Source organism: Coenobita brevimanus, chromosome 97 (genome assembly GCF_032717465.1).
Source record: "Coenobita brevimanus isolate Jiangsu-jjx chromosome 97, ASM3271746v2, whole genome shotgun sequence".
Lineage (NCBI taxonomy): Eukaryota > Metazoa > Arthropoda > Malacostraca > Decapoda > Coenobitidae > Coenobita > Coenobita brevimanus.
In genome coordinates, this window is record NC_137050.1 from 10,112,830 (window position 1) to 10,134,592 (window position 21,763).

At 42.4% G+C, this 21,763-nt stretch overlaps 2 protein-coding genes across 2 annotated transcripts in view; one reads left to right on the plus strand and one right to left on the minus strand.

The window, feature by feature from the left end:
* LOC145413852 (carbohydrate sulfotransferase 4-like) overlaps positions 1–21,763 on the plus strand; it is a 610,328-nt gene that overhangs the window by 155,168 nt on the left and 433,397 nt on the right. The gene's annotated exons all lie outside the window — the stretch shown is intronic.
* The window catches only part of LOC145413603 (phenoloxidase-activating factor 3-like), a 40,303-nt gene continuing 23,478 nt past the window's right edge, over positions 4,939–21,763 (minus strand). The window contains exons 5-10 of the mRNA XM_080283256.1: positions 20,959–21,055; positions 19,075–19,262; positions 17,177–17,284; positions 16,040–16,125; positions 15,670–15,742; positions 4,939–5,217 (exon numbers count right to left, since the gene is read on the minus strand). Of these exons, the coding sequence (XP_080139382.1) occupies positions 5,060–5,217; positions 15,670–15,742; positions 16,040–16,125; positions 17,177–17,284; positions 19,075–19,262; positions 20,959–21,055 (710 nt within the window). The 3' untranslated portion in view covers positions 4,939–5,059. The remainder of the gene's footprint in view (positions 5,218–15,669; positions 15,743–16,039; positions 16,126–17,176; positions 17,285–19,074; positions 19,263–20,958; positions 21,056–21,763) is intronic.

The following is a 21,763-nucleotide window of genomic DNA, read 5'->3' on the forward strand; positions in this document are numbered from 1 at the left end:
GCATCAAAACTAATTTACCCTAATGACAATAGAATATTCTGGTCAACTTTCAGTTTTTTCAATAATAACTTGAACAAGCCATCATCCATTCCCCCATCTTCAGATGGCAACGTTACATATGACCCGCGTGGGAAAGCGAATATGGCAGTATAACGGCAGAAGCTGAAGAGTAAGGGTTCGAGTCGACGAGGAACAGCGACGAATATAAAGACAGCAGCTGAAAAGTGAGGTTATTTGGTTAGGGGTTACTGTTGGGAGAAGATGGACGTGTACTCCTGACACTGCTGTGCTGAACCGGAAATATGGCTGCTAAAGTTGTGGGCCAGGTGCGTTGGTTCCACGTACGGAAGGGGTTTGGCTTCTTGACTCGCCGGGACGTGGGGGACGACATTTTTATACATCGTTCGTCCATAGTGGCCCCCAACCCTTCCCACCCTGTGCCTTCGGTTGAGGCTGGTGAGGTTGTAGAGTTCGTCGTGGTGGCGAGAGATAAGGGTCCTGCGGCTGCCTCCGTCACCGGCCCTGCTGGCCAGGAGGTGCGGGGCTCTCACCACGCCCTCCCCCGTCGTCGGCGCCGTCGTCAGCCTCGGTCTCCCTCTGCTGATTCTGCTTCTGCCTCTGCCTCTTCTGCTTCCACCCTAGTCACCATGTGCGTGGAGGTTGCTAAGGCTTTCTCGGGGGGTGATATGGCAGTTCTCGCCCAGCGCCTGCCCGCCATCTTCCAGGCAAATGGGCTTCCTGCCATACTCATCCCAGAGTCTTTCTCCTCCCCGCCTGTGGTGCGGAAGAGGCCTTGGAGGAGGGCCCCTCGTCGTCCTTCGGGGCATCCTGTGACCTCCACCAGCTTGGTCCCGAGGGTGCTGCAGCTGCAGCCCTCAACTCCACCTACAAGGCTCCAGCTGGCCGGACGTTCAGTCTCTCGCCAGTCTGCCCCGCCGCCACTACCCGTGGTACCTATGGAGGTTGGGGATGCGGCGCTGCCTTCCCCACCTAAGGCTGCTGTTTCTGATGCCCTTGTCTCCCCTGCTCCTACCGTGGTACACGACGAGGTGGAGTCTGCTCCACCTACGGGGCTGGCTCCAGTGGATCGGGAGCCTTCTGGTCCAGTTCATCACCTCACCTGGGCAGACTTTGCCGCCCTTGATGAGTCGGAAATGGACTCCGTGTATCGCCATCTTCACGAGTACGAGGACTCTGCCCCTGTGACTCCAGATGAGAAAGACTTTTCCAAGGGGGATTTCCGGCGGGCTATGCTCTCCTTCACCGAACTGCGCCGGGGATCCCTCCAGACCATCAAGGACCCTGACGAGGTGAAAATCCTCAACCATATCCTCCAGGGGGTGCAGTCTATCTCTACGTCCGACTCCGCCTCGGCCACCAGCTCGGTTTAACTTACATCCTGTGCCCTTCTTCCTGCCTCGTTCGCCTTTGTGTCTTAGAGTGACTGTTTTCAATGATTTTGGACTTCTTTAAAATTTTGTGTATAATAGATTGTTTGGCCTAATACCCAAAATAGTGGGTGATGGCCATTAAAAAAAAAAAAAAAAAAAAAAGCGAATATCTTTGCCAGTACATTTGCCAGAAATTCTACCGTAGAAGTCAGCCAGAATGTCCCAGTGCTAGAACTTGACTCTCCCGAAATTGTTCCACTTAAACTTCAGACTAGATACATAAAATCCATCCTAGACAATTTCCCAACCAACAAAGCTCCAAGTCCAGATGGAATTCCTCCAATTGTTTTGAAAAAGTGTTCCCCCAAATTTGCCTCTGTTCTAGCTAAATTATTCAGACTGCATAAGTACTTCTTCAATCCCTAATTCATGGAAAGAAACCAATATCCATCCAGTTCCAAAGAATGGAAATTCCTCTGACCCCTCAGATTACAGACCAATAGCTATCACATCTTCTCTTGGTAAAGTATTTTAAATTGTAATTAATAGGCACATAGCTGAACACCTTGAATCCAACAACTTAATTAGTGATAGATAATATGGTTTTCACCACGAAAGATCCACCTTTGACATACTCAGTCTCCTGACTCACACCATCCACCAATCAATTGACCAACATGGAGAAACTCGCGCAGTAGCCCTTGATATTTCTAAAGCTTTCGACAGAGTGTGGCACAGTTCCCTGCTCTCCTAACTCCCTTGCTATGGACTAACATCTTTTGCTTTGCTTTCCTCATATCTCAGTGACAGAAAAATAAGAGTAAAAGCAGATGACGTATATTCCAATTTGATTTCCACTCAGTTAACACCGGCATGCCACAGGGATCAGTTCTGGCGTCAACCCTATTCCTAGTTCATATTCATGATATCTGTTACCCCCAGTCCCATCCAGTCATATGCAGATGATTCAACACTTCACAGTTCATTCACACTTAAACAGCCATTTACAAAATTAAATCTCTCTCTCAACTCAGTACAGCCATCTCCATAAATCAAGACTTATCTAAGATCAATGAATGGGAACAAAATAACCTTGTCTCATCTAATGCTATAGTCGCGGCGTGCAACGCTGAGGTTGTTATTATCGTGCCCTGGCAACCTACCATTCAAAAGTGTGTCTGATTTCGTGTATAATTTGAGATGCATGTGATTCTTGTATAATATGTTCGTGTATAGTAATATTGGTGTATAGTATACTGTATTCGTGCATAATATTATGATTCGTGTATGATACGAAATCGGACCCTCTTTTGAATGGTGGGTTGCCAGGGTACGATAATGACAACCTCAGAGCCATGCGCCGCGACTATGGCAAAATCAAATATATACAATTTACTAGTAGGCAGATATTGTCAGATTCGTATATTACCTTCAATGTTACTAATATTCCCATCTCTAAAAGTACAGAAATTCTGAGTGTCTCACTTAACAATGCCCTCAGCTGGACCTTTCATGTCAGATCACTTGCTAAAACCGCCTCAAAGAAACTTGGATGATTGCACCGAGTCCGTACCTTCACTGACGAGCAATTAGCTATAGTTTATAAGCCACGTGCGCTCTCAGCTTGAGTATTGCTCACCCTTGTGGAATGGATATGGAGAGGTTGCACTAAAACAACCGGACAAAATTTAGAACAAAGCTGTTGGAATTATTAATAACCCTGCTACTATAAATAAACTACCTCTCCTACAAGTAAGAAGGAATGTTGCCTCCCTTGCATTATTTTACAGATACTTTTATGGCAAATGCTTGGACGAAGTTGCGTCCATTGTGCCACCTCTCCATGCCTTCCCTCATGATACACGGGCATCTGCCTATCAGAATTCTTTTATTCCCCGAGCTGCATCTCGCTTCCCCGGAGTTGTTTCCCCCCAAACTTCAACCAACAGCTGTTAAGTCCAACTGTTACAGATATTTTATGAATGGAGGACGCCAGTAATCTGGTGTATGGATTTCTTTTTGTTCATTTGTTTTTCCCTCCTGTGTTCTGTTATTAAAAAAAAAAAAAATCTCTACATAGAATGTCGTCTACCAACACTCTGATATAGCTCATGATGTCCCAAGATTATTTACCATCATCTGAGTGTCCATACTGACGAGGAAATGTCATAACCAAGCAATATAATGGGATCCTCATTAAAGAAGGTTTACCAATGTACAGAGTAAAATCACTGGGCATTTTGCTGTGTCTGTCTCTGTGGTCTCGAACTTTTTCGCGCAAAATGTATACCTATGCTTTTTGATCGAATGTGCAGCACACATTACAGAATATATGAAATGGTAAAAAAAAAAAAAAAAAAAAAAAAAAAAAACATTCATACACAGATAGGCCTTTCATTCAAAATACTGGTCTTTTTTATGTCTTCTTGAGTGAAGTTTTGCTGGACATTGTAGTACAGTTATACAATATAACGTTAACATTTTAATCATGTTCACTATACTATACAAACCATGTGTGACTTGACCCCTTCAACCCAGGGACGTCTTTTATATTTTATTCTTGCTCACACCAGAAGAGTTTATTTAGTTTAGGGTAAGTGTGCCTACTTGGAAGAGGTAGAATTAGCCTCCACTGACCCCTTCAGTACTGGTGGTTCTTCTTGACTGGTATAAAATCGTTTGGTGGTAGCCTGATTAAAATAGAAAATGCGTCTTGTGATTCAAGGGGTGACCTACTCAAACTCTGCTTACACATTAGCAAGATGTGAGGTAATGTTCACGTCACCACACTGTCGGGAGGCGTCTGGCTGCCTACCTACCTGAGGAGTTATCATTACTCAATATCGCAGGTGAGTATGAGAGAGCTTATTAAAAAAGTAATATCTTAAGGTAAAACGTCTTCAGTACACATACCGTACTGGTGTAATCTCAATTATACCTCATATTATTATGCACCACTGAGTGTTGTGACATCTCTCCATTTCTGTCTAAACATCAATCCCTTCTACTCTGCCTGGATTATCTAACTCTCACCATTGTCACATCTACCCCTTTGAAGATTATCTGCATTCTATATAAAAAGTCTGGACTAGTATGCTACCGGTAGTTTATTCTGACAGCATTTTCTGTACACTGCATTTAGTGGACGTTCCGAAGACTTAAGGTTAAGAGGTAACTGTCCAGCACACTATAAGGGCACTGGTACTGGTTAGCTGACACCAGCCACTATAGGTTCCACCACCACACATCATGAGTGCAATGGGTCAGCCCCATCTATTACAACATCAGCTCCCTTTCCATCTGTCAACCCGGCACCCTTGACTTGCTCCCTTCACCGCAGGGTAGTGAGTTTATCTCTCATTTCCTTTCCGTCATTTCAGTCTTTGAGTTAGCCTTCACATTATCATCTGCATTTATGTAGATTAGCTTATGCTATATTTATTATGTATCTTTTTCTCTGCCAGTTCGGTATTACACTCATGAGGCAATATCTTCTCACAGGCATTTCTACTTTTGGCATCATCTTCGTGCTGGGCATGTCTCCATGCAAGTTAATGACTAAATACTGTACATAAGCTTATCTCTACAATGAAAACAGCTAACACTAAACAAAGGATATAAAGTTAGTCTAAAGACAGATGTAATCTGAAAATGAAGGCATAGTAGGTCTAAGGTCTCATGGTGGCGTATAACCAGTTGACGTAGAAGTTAACGTTGGTGTAGAGACCCTGAGTGTTAGATGATCCACAAACGGTGGGCCCCAGGCTGGTGATGCCAACCACGAAGTACTTGGTGCTGAATCTGTTGCTCAGGATTAGCGGGCCACCTGAGGGTAGATACAAGGCCGCATTATTATTATTATTATTATTATTTTTTTCAAGGGGGGGGGGATTACATCTAGTTTACTCTGTCAAGCGCTAGACGATTTTTTCGCCACTAGGACACCTCCCGAAGTCTGAAGGTTAAACTTTACATGGTCAAGGTGTACACAAGTCCTTATATTTATACAATAATCTATGAAGGTCATGACGACGATAAAGCGTGATATACATCTCCACATCAGTGTTGATGCATTCTGTTGCCCAGGAACTTTAAGCGCTAGACGATTTTTTCGCCACTAGGACACCTCCCGAAGTCTGAAGGTTAAACTTTACATGGTCAAGGTGTACACAAGTCCTTATATTTATACAATAATCTATGAAGGTCATGACGACGATAAAGCGTGATATACATCTCCACATCGGTGTTGATGCATTCTGTTGCCCAGGAACTTTAAGGACACACCTGGAAAAAAAAAAATCAAGAAAGCTGATTTTTTTTAGGAAAGATACATAAAAGCCTCCTAAGTCAAAATCAACAAGCATTCTAAACATTCCAAGTAAGCTAACCGTGTGGGACGAAAAATTCAAGATGGCCAAGATCGGCATGGGGCGCATATATAGCTTAGTGACTAAAATTTACGCTTGGTCATGTAACACCGCCTCTTATGGGTTTTAAGGAGTGATAAATCCATTTCTGCTATTATTCTAAGGATTCTGTGTCACTTATGTACATAGAGAACGTGCGACAAACGCAAAAAATCGGAAATCTGTATTGATAATTTTGCTATGATTTTTAAAACTAGAGTATACTTCATCAATGATTTTATTTTTAAGGTTGGATACAGACTGAAGTGTAGATGCAGAAGTACATAGATGGATAGAAGGCAGTGTGAATGGAACGAGATGGCAGCACAAGAACAGTGTGATATTTGTGGTTTTTACGATAAGCCAATCAACTCTGGCCGAAGTACTGTCACAGAATGAGGCCTACTTAGCGTTTTGAACATTAGTGCTGATCTGAGGGATGGACTTGATGAAAAGCTGTTATCTAAAGTGTTGCCAATTTCGGCTCATAAATGGTGCAAAGAACATTAGCCTACATCATGCCATCCTACATAAAAAAAAAAAAAAAAAAAAAACGAAAAAAGGAATCAGAAGAATAGGAGAGACAAGTGATTAAGGAAATCGCTTGCCGCTCACAGGCCACAATCTTTGATATAAAACACCACTGTCTGTACTGTGGTAAATATGTGGACTATAGCTACACCGCCAAACAACCAAATAACGAACGTGAAGCGACTCTTGAAGCAGCAGCAACTGAACTATTTTCATCTATTGCAGCCAAGGCGATGGAACGAGCTGATAATTGTGGAGACTGTATATACACGCATTCAAAATGTTGGTGATCTTGTGGCAGCTGAGGCCAAGTACCACCATGATTGTCAAATTCGAGTTCATGATGGGCAAAGGGCGGCTTCAGAGGACACCAAGGGGGAGGCCTTCAGGGTCAGTTGACACCAGAAAACGACATGCGTTCCTGAAACTCTGTGAGCACATAGATAAGAATAATGAACATCAGGTCTCCATTACAGAACTATGGAGTCATTGATAAGAAAGTACTCTGATGATGGTGAATGCTACACTACCAAGCGCTTGAAAGATAAGGCACAAGAGCACTGATCCAAATGTCTTTGCAGACACAGCGTTTGATTTCAGCTCGTCAGTTACGGGCAATCAACGCTCCATTTTAGCAAATCGTAACAAGTCACGGTTATCAGTAGGCTGAAGGACCGACTTACATCTGAAGGCGTTGCTTGCTGTCAAAGTCAGGCTGATCTTGACTACTTATAATAAGCAGCACGACGTTGGCATTTGCTGGGAATACAGCACGACCTGTTGTACTTGTGGCAAAGGACACAGATCTGCTTGTCATGTTGGTTGATAGGGCCACAACATGTTGTTGTGTTGTGTAATATTTGTCCCACACTTGGTGGGGTACGGGCAAACAAAGAGCCCGTCAGGGAAGCAGCAGATGATGGCTCTCCAATGAGCGTAGCTGGGCCGGCACGAAGGCTGACGAGGAGGGGAACAAGGGCAGGGGAAGGCGCGGTGGTTTCGGCAAACTGGCACATGATGGTCGAGGAGGGCAGGGCGGGACGGCGAGAGCACGGTGGACTGCGTGGCGCCGATGGAGGGGGCGCCGACAAAGTGCTGAGATGGAAAGCCGCCCCGACACTGCCCTCAGCCCCCAGTCCCTGATGGAAAGGGCGATGGAAATTCGCCCAGCTCTCCAGCAGCAGCAGATGGAACCATGGAGGGGAGGCCCGTTCCCGTTCGTCACGAGGGCACAACCCCCGTCCTGGTGGTGGCGGAGGGAGTTTCGTCGGCCGGGTAGTAAAGGGCGGAGGAGCCCCGACCTCCTGGTGAACAGACCAGGGCACTTCCTCAGCTGGAAGGACAGGCCCGACCCTCGGTTGGTGCGGCTGCTGTGGAGAACTGGTCCCGTCGGGAACAGCGGTGGAGGTGTTGTCTCGGCAAGAGGTTGGCTGCGAGTAACAAGACAATAGCTTCATGCAGTATGCAAGAGACTTCGTTTATAGCATGCACAGCATCCAGCAAGCATTGCATCCACACACCGAACAACACATATTGATAGCACACGCTATCACCGGATGTGACAAAGTTTCTGCCATATATGGCATTGGCAAAAAGGCCATGACAGTCTTGGAAAGCGAGGATTGGAGGTCGTTGGATGTGGTAAAGAAAAGTGATGCCAACCATGAAGAAGTAGCCAGAGTGGGGGGATATATTCTTAATGATTTTATATAATGCCAATCCGACATGTGCAACACTTGATAAGCTGAGCTTTTTGCAGTATATGCAGAGGATGAGCAAAGCATCCAGCAACTTCCAACTTCAGAGCCTAACTCCCACATCCTCAGCTGCACTATACGTATCACTCATATTGAGCTTACTTCGCAGTTCAGGAGTGGTTGGGCAAGTGTTGAGGATCTAAATCCTACTGACTAGGGTTGGGAGCATCAAGGCGAAATGCTCAATCCCATTTTGACTGACAGACCAGTAGCGAGAGAGAATGTTCTTCTCATCGTCTTGTGGGTGTAAACAAACGTGTGGCAAGAGATGTATTTGTTGGAAACCAGGACTCTGCTGTACATCTATGTGTTCCTCGTGTATTGGCCAGTCTTGTGCTATCTTGCCCACTTAATGAAGAAGATACTAAGTCCCCATGTTGTAACTGTGACCATAACTAGTTATGATCCTTAAATATATATATATATATATATATATATATATATATATATATATATATATATATAGATATATATATATATATATATATATATATATAGATAGATATAGATAGATATAGATATATATAGATATAGATATATATAGATATATAAGTAGTTCATTAACTGTTGCTGGCAAATGTTAGTGGTGGTTGTTGATTTTAAATGAGTTGAATTTACCGTTTTGTTTAAAATAGTACATTACCTTGCTCATATCTTGAACATATGTCAATAAATAATTGAAATAATGGTAAAAATTGTTTTTTTATACCCCAAAACCCTTAAAAAAGAGGTATTACGTGACCATTTGTGATCTTTGGTTCCAAAGTTATTTAAGCGTCCCATGCCGATGGCGGCCATCTTGGATTTTCGTCCCACGCGACTACCTCATGAGGAATGTTTAGAATGTTTGCGGATTTCCACTTAGCATGCTTCCTAGTAGCTTTCCTGATAAAAATAAGTTTTCTCGAATATTTTTTTCCAGGTTCCCTTTGAATCTGAGCTAACGCTTCTGGACTATCTGTACCGTGACATACAGGCTTACCACATCTAATACCTTAAATTGTTCCAGATCCCCAGAATGCGGTGTCTAGCGTACACCTTTGCCAGTTAACGTATTTTTACCAGCCGTGATAGCAAAGCTAGTATTGTTTTCAATTTGTCTATCTGTGTTTTTGTCCGTTAGCACGATAACTTCGCAATCGCTCCGGATATCATCACAAAATTTTACAGTGTGTAGTAGGGAATAAAATCGACCACGAGTTCGAAATTGGTGAAAGTAGGTCAAGGTCGGTGTGTCTGTTACCACAATAACTTCGAATCCGCTCAAAACATCATCACCAAATTTTAACAGGTGTGTAGTAGGGATGAGGATCTCCTACGAGTATTGTGTTCAGTCTGTCTATCTGTCTGTCTGTGTGTCTGTTAGCATGATAACTTCGCAACCGCTCAAGATATCATCACAAAATTTTACAGTTGTGTCCACGAGTATTGTTTTCAGTTTGTCTGTCTGTCTGTTTGTCTGTGTGTCTGTTAGCACTATAACTTCGCAACTGCTCAAGATATAATCAAAATTTTACAGGTGTGTAGTAGGGATGAAAATCTACGAGTTCGAAATTGGCGAAAGTATGCCAAGGTCTTTGTGTCTTATCACGAACTTCGCAACCGCTCAAGATATCATCACAAAATTTTACAGGTGTGTTTTGGGGATGAAAATCTCCAACGAGTTCGAAATTGGTGAAAGTAGGTCAAGGTCAAGGTCATATTCCAAGCCGCACTAGATATGTATCGGTTCACAGTTGGTGTGATTCCCCCCTTGGAGGGGCCTCTCGTGTTTTTTATTCTTGACAACGGGCAATTTTACTCAGCTTGTGGGTGTTATTTTAAAAAATGGAGATGGTTAGATATACTGTAGCATTCACGATTCCTTTCACTGCTGGACATCGCTTCGAAGCTGAATAAAATAGTCTGTACGAGTAAGTTTTGAAAATATAATAACAGTCTCTGTGAATGGATTATTAATAAGGGTGTGAGGACCAGCAAAGTCAAGGTTATATCCAAGGGTAGGGGATTCTGGAGCATGTTTATGATTGATGCCATGCCGTAACTAATTGAATTTCCTACAGTAGACAAGGAGAGGAGGGTGCGGGGTCTTTCCCTATCTCTTGTTTCTCCTGCAAATACAAATACTGGTTACGAGAGAAAAATTATGGTTGGTTTGTATATTTGTTTTAGGAGGAAAGACAAAGAAAAGAGAATGCACTATCTCTCCATCATGTTTCTTGTTATTCCCAGAAAAAAATCTAAGTTATGACACAGAATTGATCGTAAATATGTTCATGAATCCCGCCCCAGGATTACAGATCTGAGGGAGCCCGATAAATCAAAATTCTCCTCTTCCCACGATATTTAAAGAGAGGGGAGGAAACGGGTAGAAGACAAGGCGAAGTACTGTAGTGAAAAAAAGTCGTATATTATTTATTTCAGAGACCTTATCAAAGTTTTATTGATATTTTGTTTTTTTTTAATGGTACTAGTATGTCACTGTCATTAACGTACAATAACGTTTCAGGCATTGCACTACCTGAGTAGGCCATGTGTTGTTGTTGCTGCTGCTGCTACCTGTACTGATGATGATGATGATGATGAGGAGGAGGAGGAGGAAGAGGTGGTGGTTTAGGACTCTTACCTACCTCTCTCCTGCAGGAATCCTTATATTGTTGTTGTTGACCAGAATAAAAATGATGATAACAAGAATAACAGAAATGGTGACTAAAATGACCAGAATAATAACGGTGATGATGATGATGATGGTAATAATCATGGGCACTCCGTAAGTAGGAATGGCGCAGGTTCAGAGTGGTGTCCTCTCCTGTAGGGTACAGAAGCATTCGCCGAAAAACGGTCGCAAAGCTTAGTTCTAAGTTTATGGACAAAAAGACCTTCGCTATTCAAGTGCAAAACTACTCGCAGAGTCTTGCTAACCTTCGTAGGAGTCGCAAAATCGAACCGCAAAAATATCGACTTTCTTCTTTCTTCTTCTTCAGTCTTAACTCCAAAACAAAAAGGCGTACGAAAGCGTATTATACAGTACACCAAAATGTTGCCTGTCAAGTGTGGATGTTTCTTTCGATGTTTAGAAAAGTATTCAGGCTAGGTTCGCGAGTTATGGCCTGAAAACCGCATCACGGTAGCCAGTAAGTACGCCATTTTGTGCAGTCTTCGTTAGCTACAACTCGCCTGCAGTTAAAGAACGCACCAAAACTTCTTTTCACGGGAAGGCACCACTGAGCTCTATAGTATGAGAGGCTTTCTCAAGGGTAGCTACTTTGTGTGCCCGCCGCCAGGGGCAAACGGTGGGGCTGATGGTTTATGCATTACACCCGACGCCCGCGCCTTTTGAAATCAGCCGATGAATTCGGAAATTTAGTGCCTTGATCCACTGCGCAGCTAAAATATAGTGCCATGGCCCACTGCTCTGCTTATGTAAGCAACAGCGAAACAGAAACAGCTGGTTAAGAACAGGGTTCCAATTGCATTACCAAGGTGGATGCAGGGGTGGAGGCGACGAGTGCGGGTGTTTCAATGTGGCGGCCAAAGTTACAAGCTCGCTGCGGAGATAGCCTCTCCATACTACAGAACTCAGTGGAAGGCTCCCTCTTTTTAGTTTTTCAGTATGTTATGCACGTAACAGTCCAAATCTAATACTTGCTTTATGCATAATTATATTTCCACAAAAAGATCATAAACTAGAAAACATAAATTTTCTCCTAAAATGATTGTTAAGAAGTAGGAATGACAAAAGTGCACAGACAAGAGGTGAAAGAAAGTACAGAAACAAGAGGGCATTCAGGATGGGAGGAGATTTGGAGACTTACACCCATTACCTGTACTACATTCCACCAGCTACAAGTCTGTGGCTAAAATGTGGAGTGTAGCAATGGGTATAAGTCTCCAAACCTCCTCCCATCCTGAATGCTCTCTTGTTTCATGCTTTTTTCATCTCTCATCTGCGCACTTTTAAAATTGCTACTTCTTAACAATAATTTTTAGAAGAAAATTTTTGTTCTCTAGTAATAATAATAATACCAGATATGATGATGATGATGATGATGATATGCCGTTTTTATTTTTTTAATTTGTGCGCCTACCTCAGTTTCCCCTGTAGATGGTGATCGTTGTGGTAACAACAATAATAATGATGACAATAATAGGAATGAACATAAGTCAAGAGTGAAAGCAGTGGAAATGAGTTAGCTGAGAGGAGCATGTGGAGTTACATGGAGAGACAGGCTGACAAAGGAAGAAGGAGCGTTGTGGTGTGGATGTGGATGTGACAGAAAGCGTTAGGAGAGATACAGTAAGGTGGTTTGGACATATGAATAAAGAGAGAGAGACTAACGAGGAGAGTGTATGAATGAGGTAGAGGGGGGGAGGGAACCGAGGTGGAGATGGAGGAATGGAATAGAGGTATGTGAAAGTTGGGGGGAGGGCAGAGAAATGGCAGGGGACAGGGTGACATAGAGGCGATTTGTTTGTGGCCACCTCTTACCTTAATGTATCTGGCTATAGATAGATAAATAGATGGGGAATAATAATAATAATAATAATAATAATAATAATAATAATAACTAGTTACCTATTCTAATCGTGTAGCCACAATGCGGAAGCTTCGTCGTATGAAAGTATAAGGTATGTATAATAATTATAAACATGATCTGGAGACCCTCAGGTAGCTTCATATATAATATCAACACGAGATCTGAAGGTCAAGGTAGAGCTGCAAAGAAAATGATTGAGGAGACGAAGGGGAAGACAGGAGGGAACAGCTCCTGTGAGAAGAGTGGAGAATTTGCAAGATAGTGAGAAAATGGCAGAATATAAGAGCATAGTGGAAGAAAGATTGTTAAGGTATGAGCTAGAGCAGATGGAATGGGTGGAAGACGTATGCAAGATATTCACGGAAGAGATAGGTGCAGCGTGTGAGGTGGTTTGTGGAGTGAGGAGGAGATGCAAGGGTGTGCAAGGGACAGCATGGTGGAATGATGAGGTGAAACGAGCTGTGGAAGAAAAGAAGAAGGCATATAGTGAATGGTTAGCGAGTAGAAGTAGGGGAGAAGATGAGAGAGAGAAGAGAGAGGTATATGTGAGCAGGAGAAGGGAGGTGAAGGGACTGGTGAAGGAGAGTAAGAAGAAAGTGGATGAAGAGTTTGGGAGGAATCTGAGTGTGAAATGGAGGGAGAGTAAGAAATTGTTTTGGAAGGAGGTAAAGAAAGTAAGGCAGAGTGAAAGGGGAAATAGTAAGGGAGTGAAAGATAGGAATAATAGATTGTTGGTGAAGAGAGAGAAATTGAGGAGATGGAAGGAGCACTTTGAGGATTTGTTGAATGTAGAGAGTGAGAACAGTGCGAGTATAAGTGGTTGGGGAATGGCTGGGAGAAGAAGGGATGAGAGGAGGGAGGAAGAGATCAGTAGGGCGGAAGTAGCGGAAGCAATGTAGAAGATCAAGTTGGGAAAGGCCCCAGGAATTGATGGAGTGTGTGGTGAAATGCTGAGGTATGGGGGTGAGATTGTTGTGGAGTGGATAAGAAAGTTGTGTAGATTGGCTTGGGAAGAGGGAAGGGTTCCAGAGGACTGGAAATCAGGTATAATTGTTCCTTTATACAAAGGAAAAGGGGAGAGAAAAGTATGTGGTAGCCATAGGGGTATTTGCCTTCTTAGTGTGACTGGAAAAATATATGGTAGAATACTCATTGATAGGGTTAAGCATGTGACAGAGGAGCTAGTTGGAGAAGAACAAGGGGGATTTAGGAAGGGAAAAGGGTGTGTAGATCAGATATTTGTTCTAAGGTGTTTAGTGGAGAAGTATCTAGAGAAGGGAAAGAAAGTGTATGCTGCCTTCATGGACTTGGAGAAAGCTTATGACAGAATAGATAGGCAACGTATGTGGAAGGTATTAAGAATATATGGAGTGGAGGGGAAATTGTTGAGTACTGTGATGAGTATGTGCGAAGGAGCTAGGGCTACGGTGCGAATGGATGGTGAGCTGAGTGAGTTCTTTGATCTCATTGTGGGACTGAAACAGGGTTGTGATGTCTCCATGGCTGTTTAATATATACATGGATGGGGTTGTAAAGGAGGTGCAAGGTAGGGCAGTGGATGTGGAGGTGGCTCTAATGAATGAGGGTGAGATTTTGGAAGATTCCGGTGTTGCTGTTTGCTGATGATACAGTATTGTTGAGTGAAGATGAATGGGAGTTGCAAGGTTTGGTGAATGAATTTGGGACAGTATGTAGGAGGAGGAAGCTGAAAGTTAATGTAAACAAAAGTAAAGTTATGATGTTTGAGAGGAATGAAATCACAGAATGTACAGTGAGGTTAGATGGTGAGGATATGGAGAATGTGAGTGCATTCAAGTACTTGGGTAGTGTGATGAGTAAGGATGGAACTTTGGGGGATGAAGTGCGTGAAGCGTACAGCAGGGAAAGAAGGTTGTTGGTTCACTGAAAGCAGTGATGAGAAATAGGGAGGTGAGTATGGAAGTTAAGAAGTCACTGCATGTTAGTATTGTGATCCCTACCCTGACGTACGGAAGCGAGGCATGGACCTTGCAAGAGGGGAACAAGTCAAGGGTGAGAGCTGTGGAAATGAGTTACTTGAGAGGAGCATGTGGAGTGACATGGAGGGACAGGTTGACGAATGAAGAAGTGAAGGAACGTTGTGGGGTGGATGTGGATGTGGTTGAGATGATTAGGAGAAATACACGGAGGTGGTTTGGACATGTGGAGAGAATGGAGAACGAAAGACTGACTAAGAAGGTGTATGTAGGTGAGGTGGAGGGAGGGAGAGGGAGGGGTAGACCGAAGATGAGGTGGAGTGATGGAATTGAGAGGTATATGAGGGAGGGGGGAGTGAGTTGGGGGGAGGGTAGTCAAATGGTGGGTGACAGAGCGACTTTGAGGCTTTTTGTCTGCGGCCACCCTTTGCGGGATTAGGGCGTCGGGCTATAGATAGATAGACAGATAGACAGAGATCTGAAGACAAAAATGTCGAACGCATGTCTAATTTTTCGTTTGTCTCAATAACTGGCTAACTGTATGCTTAAGTGTAACCATATTCCTTTCATATCATAAGAGGGACCACAGCTATATATCTGGAAAGCTACAGCTTTAAAGCTTTTGTGGTTTTCTCTAAAACATGTTACAAAGGAAAATTGAGCAGATTTGAATTTGGTACTTTCCACTAGGCTAAATGGCAATATATTCGGTCAAAATTCTCAGCAAAATTTTTTATCAAAGAATTTACAACAAAATAGCTGTATCTCAATTGTTTTCTGAGCTATTTCAATTTCTGATATGCATTATTTAGAATAAAAATGAGTGTATCACCATCAAAAATAGGTCAAGGTCATTTACATTTGGCACAAGGACTTGAGTTACCCAAGGGTACCTTCATGTATAAAATCATCAAGATCGACGAAGAAAGTGCAAATAATAATAATAATAATAATAATAATAATAATAATAATGAAAACAAGAAGCTTCGTCATTTATATGGAAGCTTAATAAATCTGACGAAAACTAGTCTCTTCATTTATATGGCGAAGCTCAATAATAATAATAATAATAATAATAATAATAATAATACCTGAGTCTCCCCTGCAAGTATCCCTCCCTTCCCCGCCCGCACAGAAGGTCATTCGGGGGTCAGGGTAGCCGACCTGGGAGTTGGGGGAGGAAAATTAATAGGCAACTTTTCCGTTAAACGAGTGTCCTTGGCAATTAACTGTTGTCAAAGACAATTTTGTTGGGTTTATTTTTTTCACTTTAATATTTACTCTTGTTTGGTGGTGAAGTGTTTTACAGTCAGAAATATTTTTGTCTTTTTTTTTTTTTTTTTACTTTAATTTCACTTATGTTTGGTTCTGAAAAGCTCTATATCTGTGTGAGTGAAGACAAAAGATACTCAAGCAATCCCACACACACCAAAAGCTGTGCAAAATTTATGGACAGGGTACCTGGAGACGGTCCGAGCAGAAGGAGAGCGTCTGGATGGGAAGGAGGGCCTGCTGAAGCTTGTCTGGAGTGGCCTGCACAAAAGGGTCTGGAAAGTGGACAGTGGAGTTAAATGGGAACGATAAAAGTGTGTTTAAGCAAAGCGATACGCTATTACCATGACCAAGAGTCAGCTGTCTGTTCTAGTCATCAGTAACACCATAATCAGCCTTGTCTCATTATGGTGAGCCATTTGAAAGGTCACCTAGTACTAGTTTATGCCTTATGCCATTCAGGGATTAAGAGGAGATGGCAGCCACATGATTGACCGTATGACCTCGTGCATACGACCAGGTGACTTGTTGGAGTTCATGGTTCTTAGTGACTCAGCCTAATCAAAATGATCATTTTGACACCAAAACAAATCATCTAGCCCTTTAGAAAGTGATTTTAGGGCTGTATTTGTAATATGAGAAAAATGGAGGAGGGGGTGGACTGGGAATAATAGTGAGAAGAGACGGGGGATGGGATCATGGAAGAAAGGCGGGGAGAGGGGGAGGGGAGAAAGTGAAGAAGAGGGCGAGAGCGAAAGGGAGTGGGAGGATAGAACGTGTAGAGGGTGTAAGTGAAAAAGGAGTGGGAGGGGAAGTGAGATGGAACTGTGATGGGGAGAGGGTGAGGGTGGGACTGGGGCTGGGAGGAGAGGGGGAGCAGGAAAGAAATGAGGACTGTGGTGGAAAAATAACATAAAAGCAAGACTACCTCTTCAGTACGATGACGTCTTTTTATTACTGGTACTACCAGGTGATATTATTCAGAGGAAAGAATCTCGCCATTTCGAACCAGCATCATTCCTAATTACGGAGTGGCTACCACACTCCGTGATAATTTCTGCACTTGAACAGTTCATGGCACTACTATATCAAGGCTGGTATTCTCGCCCACTTAAGAGGCTTTCTAGTACCTCTTCCTTAATGATTTATTATGCATATAACACCTCAATATTGTTTTACTTGCTAGCCTATCTGTTTCCTTTCAATATACTTATGGTTTATAAACGCGATGCCAAGTAAATGTCAATATACACATTTAAAGAATATTTAAAACTTTCATTTGTAAACGACAATACGCCCCCAAGACATTTAATACTATAGACTTACTCCTGGAGGTGGAACCCCATCCTGCGGCCCATGCGAACTTGCCCTGGTAGTCAGAGAAGCCCAACTCTCTCTGAGGGTCCACTGGTAGGCAGATGGGCACTACGTGGACTGGGGAGTAAGCAGAGAGGTTAGGCACGTGCATATTAAGTAGACTGGAGGTTGGTGCGAATATAAGTAGAAGATTGGAGGTAAGGCACGTGTATATTAAGTAGACTGGAGGCCGGGCAGGCATGTGATATTATGCATAAAGCAGATAAGAGTTTGGTTCGTGTATAATAAGTAGTATAATAAGTAGTCTGGAAGTTAGGTAGGTATAATAAGTAGATTGAAGGCTACACACACGTATAATAAGCAGACTTAAGGTTCGGCTCATGTATTAACCCCTTCAACTCAATGACGTACTTATTAATTTTACTCTAGTTACATACAAGTGACTTTATTTAATTAAGGAGAGTCCTTTTGCCCCAGGGGTGTTACTGAATGACATGGCAAACTCTTCCAGCTTTAAAGTCTATCCTAAGGCCAAAATAAAAATAAATAAATAAAAATGGAGGCAGCAAGAATGAAATATAAATACATCACTGGATAGAGGGAGATAAAAGTACAGACATAGAAAGAAATAAAAACAATTATATCGTATCTAGGCTGGGGGCCAGGTGGTATACAAAAATGCGATGTAGGTTAGGTAAGTGCATAAAGAATAAACGGAAGGTGCATAAAATGTAGACTAAGTAGGAGCATAAAGAGAGTAAGCTGGTGTATAAAATGTAAACTGAAGGCAGGTACGTATAAAAAGAGAGTAGGCTGGTGTGGTGTAAGGGCAAGGAGAAAGGTTAGACTAGTATACAAAGAGAACGGGCAGGAATATAAAATGTAGACTAAAGGTGGGTAGGAAGACCAGACAGGTGCTTAGACTAAAGGCAAGCAGAAAAGTTAGGCAAGTATATAAACTGGGATAGGCAGTAAAGTTAGGCAGGTATAAAAACTGGGAGTAGGCAATGAGGTTAGGTGGGTATGTAGCCTATAAAGGGAGTATGCAGTGAGGTTAGGCATGTATATAAATTGGGATTGGCAGTGAAGTTAGGCAGGTATGAATACTGGGATGGTCAGTGAGGTTTGGCAGGTATATAAAATGGCGATAGGCAGTAGAGTTAGGCAGGTACAGAAACTGAGGGTAGGCAAGGTTAGGCAGGAGTATAAACTAAAGACAGGCAGAGAGGATACACAGGTGTATTACAAGTGGACTAGTGATCATTAAGATGTATAAAGAATTTGGCAGGTGTGTCAAAATTAGATGAAAGTTGGCAGAAAAGTTAGGCTGATATATATATATATATATATATATATATATATATATATATATATATATATATATATATATATGTAAAGGGGCAGGGTAGATTTATAAACAATTAAGACAGATAACGGTGAATAAAGTCCACACTTGTAGACGGAGTATTTATTTACCGAACAGTTTCGGTGGACATTGCCACCATCTTCAGTGGTCGCACTGTCCACCGAGCCTATCTGGTAAATATATTCTCCGTCTACAAGTGTGGATTTTATTCACCGTCTTTGATTATCACGCCACAGTGATTTATCCAGTCATTAGACTGATGAATATATAGGTTGAAGTAAGACGAAAGATCAGGAAGGTGTATGAAAAGTAGAGAAAAGATAAAAAATGACTGAAGACAGGCAAAAGGCAATCATGGTTGTGTTGCAGTTTATGAGAGTTATGGGGAAAGAATGAGTCTGCTTGGTTACTAGTAAAGTCGGCTCTCCAATATGACTTAAAACAGGTCATCAACGCGGAGCTGCAAGGGGTTAGAGATCTACAGCAAAAAAAAAAAAAAATAAAAAACAGCTATATGACAGCAAACATATAAGGTACTGACGCGGATTAAATACGACTGGTGTTGAGAGCCTGATGAGTGCGATGTCATTACACTCCTTGCAGGGGGAGCCATACTGAGGGTGCCGCACAACTTCCTCCGCCACGATGTCCTGAGGAGGGGGAGCACACAGACCTTTCTCACAGTCAGGGTTCCTAGACAGTGTGTGCTCGCCGATACGTACAAATTCACTGCCGATGGAAGATGTTACTGTCAAAAATTTATTATGCATTTACCTGAGGATGATGAGTGACTAACAAATTACGTGTTACTAAATGGGGATTGGGTGAAATAAATGTCCTAATTGATAGCGTCCACTAGAGCAATAAAACTGATTTCAGGGTACTGCGTGAGGTGCAACTAGGGTAGTTAAGGCCATGAATATATAAATTTATTATATCAGCTGACTTTCATATGCTCTCTCCATTACGCGCAATGATTACCTTCATCTGAGAACTGTGCTGCCCGACACGAAACGGCCCGACCGCGATGGTTTTCAAAGGCTAATAACTTTTTTACTATGCGAGATAAAGACGAGATTCTTCTAACAGATAGTAGATGCATTCAATAAATTTTGTTTTTAGCTATATATTTACTCATGAGACCAAGAAACCTCATGGCATCCCAGCTTTCCAGGAGAATGTACCGAGGGCTTTGTCTGCCATGCTGCACTATGAAATCGATTTTAAAAAGTTAACCTCTTGTAAAACTGTTTTCTTGCATGAATTCTAACAATTAAATATCTGATATTACGGTCATAATTTTATATGAACGTTTTTTCTACGTTTAAGGGGTGAAATCAGCAGGGGTAATCGCCCCATTTCTGGGTTTTATCATTCGATCAATAGCCAAGCGTTTGCCGACTCAGTTCGTTGACATGGCAAGTCGGGAGCAGATAAATGAACATTGCACGTGTGATAATTGCTAAGGCGCCTCTCTATATGCACATCCAGAGAGAAAATGTGAGAGAAAAAACGTTTTGTAGCTCAGTTATTCTTCTGTTATTGTTCAACTACCTCACCAGAAATGTTGAAAGTTTTCATCAAGATGAAATTATGATAAGCGTATGTACAACAGCTCGCTCGCTCGTCACGCGCTCACAAAGCGCACTTTACTGGTAGGTACCCTAGGCAGCTCTGCTATAAACATTCATCTGTGTTTGACGCTTCCTCTTGTGCACCTGATGCACTAGATAAGGCAGTTGAGTGTCGCACCAGTAATAATGTTTTTTTACACGTACATATTGATCACCAAGAATTACGTGGAAAAAGGGGCATTGTCGTTCAAACTTGTGTAGCAATTAAACAGCGAGATCCAAGTACATGCTGCACAACACACTCGTAAACTACTCTGTTCACAGTTGTTGATATTTACTTTTTACATTCGCGTGTGCTGGAAGCGCGGCGAGGTATTATAACGTGTTACGCTGTGTGTGTGTGTGTGTGTGTGTGTGTGTGTGTGTGTGTGTGTGTGTGTGTGTGAGCAAAAAATCTAATTTCAAAAAAATTAGATTTGGACCTGATTTGGTGAAAGGACTGAACACCTTTTAGGGGTTGGCCAGTTGTTTTTATAACAATGTGTCAAAGGTCAAGGTCACACGGCAAGGCCAATTTTAACAGTTTTGATTCGAAATGGAACAAATTTAATGGAAGGGATGAAAGTCAAGCAAGCATGAAGGTATTCAGTTTCGAGAACCTGTCTAATGTTAAGGTCACAGGGCAAAGTTCCACCGTTTGACCAATTGCTCGGGGCGTGGGTGTTGCACTTTCTCTGTGTTCCTCCTTGTATATGCAAACTTCATTGTAATTGTGCACCCATGAAAGTAAAATTTTTTGTGACTTGGTTTTTGGACTATACAACTGAAATGCTGAGCTTATGATAACTTACAGTTGAACCAAATCTGGGTTGAAGCAGTGAGCAGCTGAGAGGACATAGCGGTAGTTGATGAGCACCCCACCACAGAACCAGCTACTGCGTCCGTTCACTGTTGGAAGAAGAGGAACGTGTCGCCAGAGGTCGTGATTCTAAGAAACGGGGAAGTAAAGAAAGAAGTGAAGGAGAGAGAGAGAGAGAGAGAGAGAGACAGACAGACAGACAGACAGACAGATAGAGACAGAGACAGAGACAGACAGACAGACAGACAGACAGAGACAGAGACAGAAAGAGGAGCGTTGGAGAAAACAAGAAAAGGGAGGATGTAAAGAAAGAGAGCTAGGGGAAGAGAAACTGGTTGTAAAGAGTGAAAGAGAAGGCGAGAGTAAAGAGGAATTAAGAAAAAAGTAGAGAGAATGGAAAATAAATGAAGATGAAAAGGAAGGCGTGATATATTATAAAGGAAGAGCAAGGAGAAAGGAGAAAAAATATTAAAAAGGAATGAAGAAGAAGGGAATGCGAGACGATGGCTTTTACGATGGCGTGGAGTTGAGGACCCTACTTAGCGAGAGCCACCAGTTTTTATGATAAGCCAGTCTCCGTAACAGCTAACTCTAGTTGTATATTGTTTTGTTTTTTGTACTTTGTCACTTTATTATTCACTCTAACTTAACCCGTCACGTCCCGAGGTTTTCCGCACCTCCGACATCCCCCAGTCCCGAGGTATTTTCGATTTTCTTTTTTTTTTTTTGGCTAAAACCTTCGCTTTTGGTGAGAAACATCGAAAATTCATAGAGAAATCGCTCACCTGAGGTTTAAA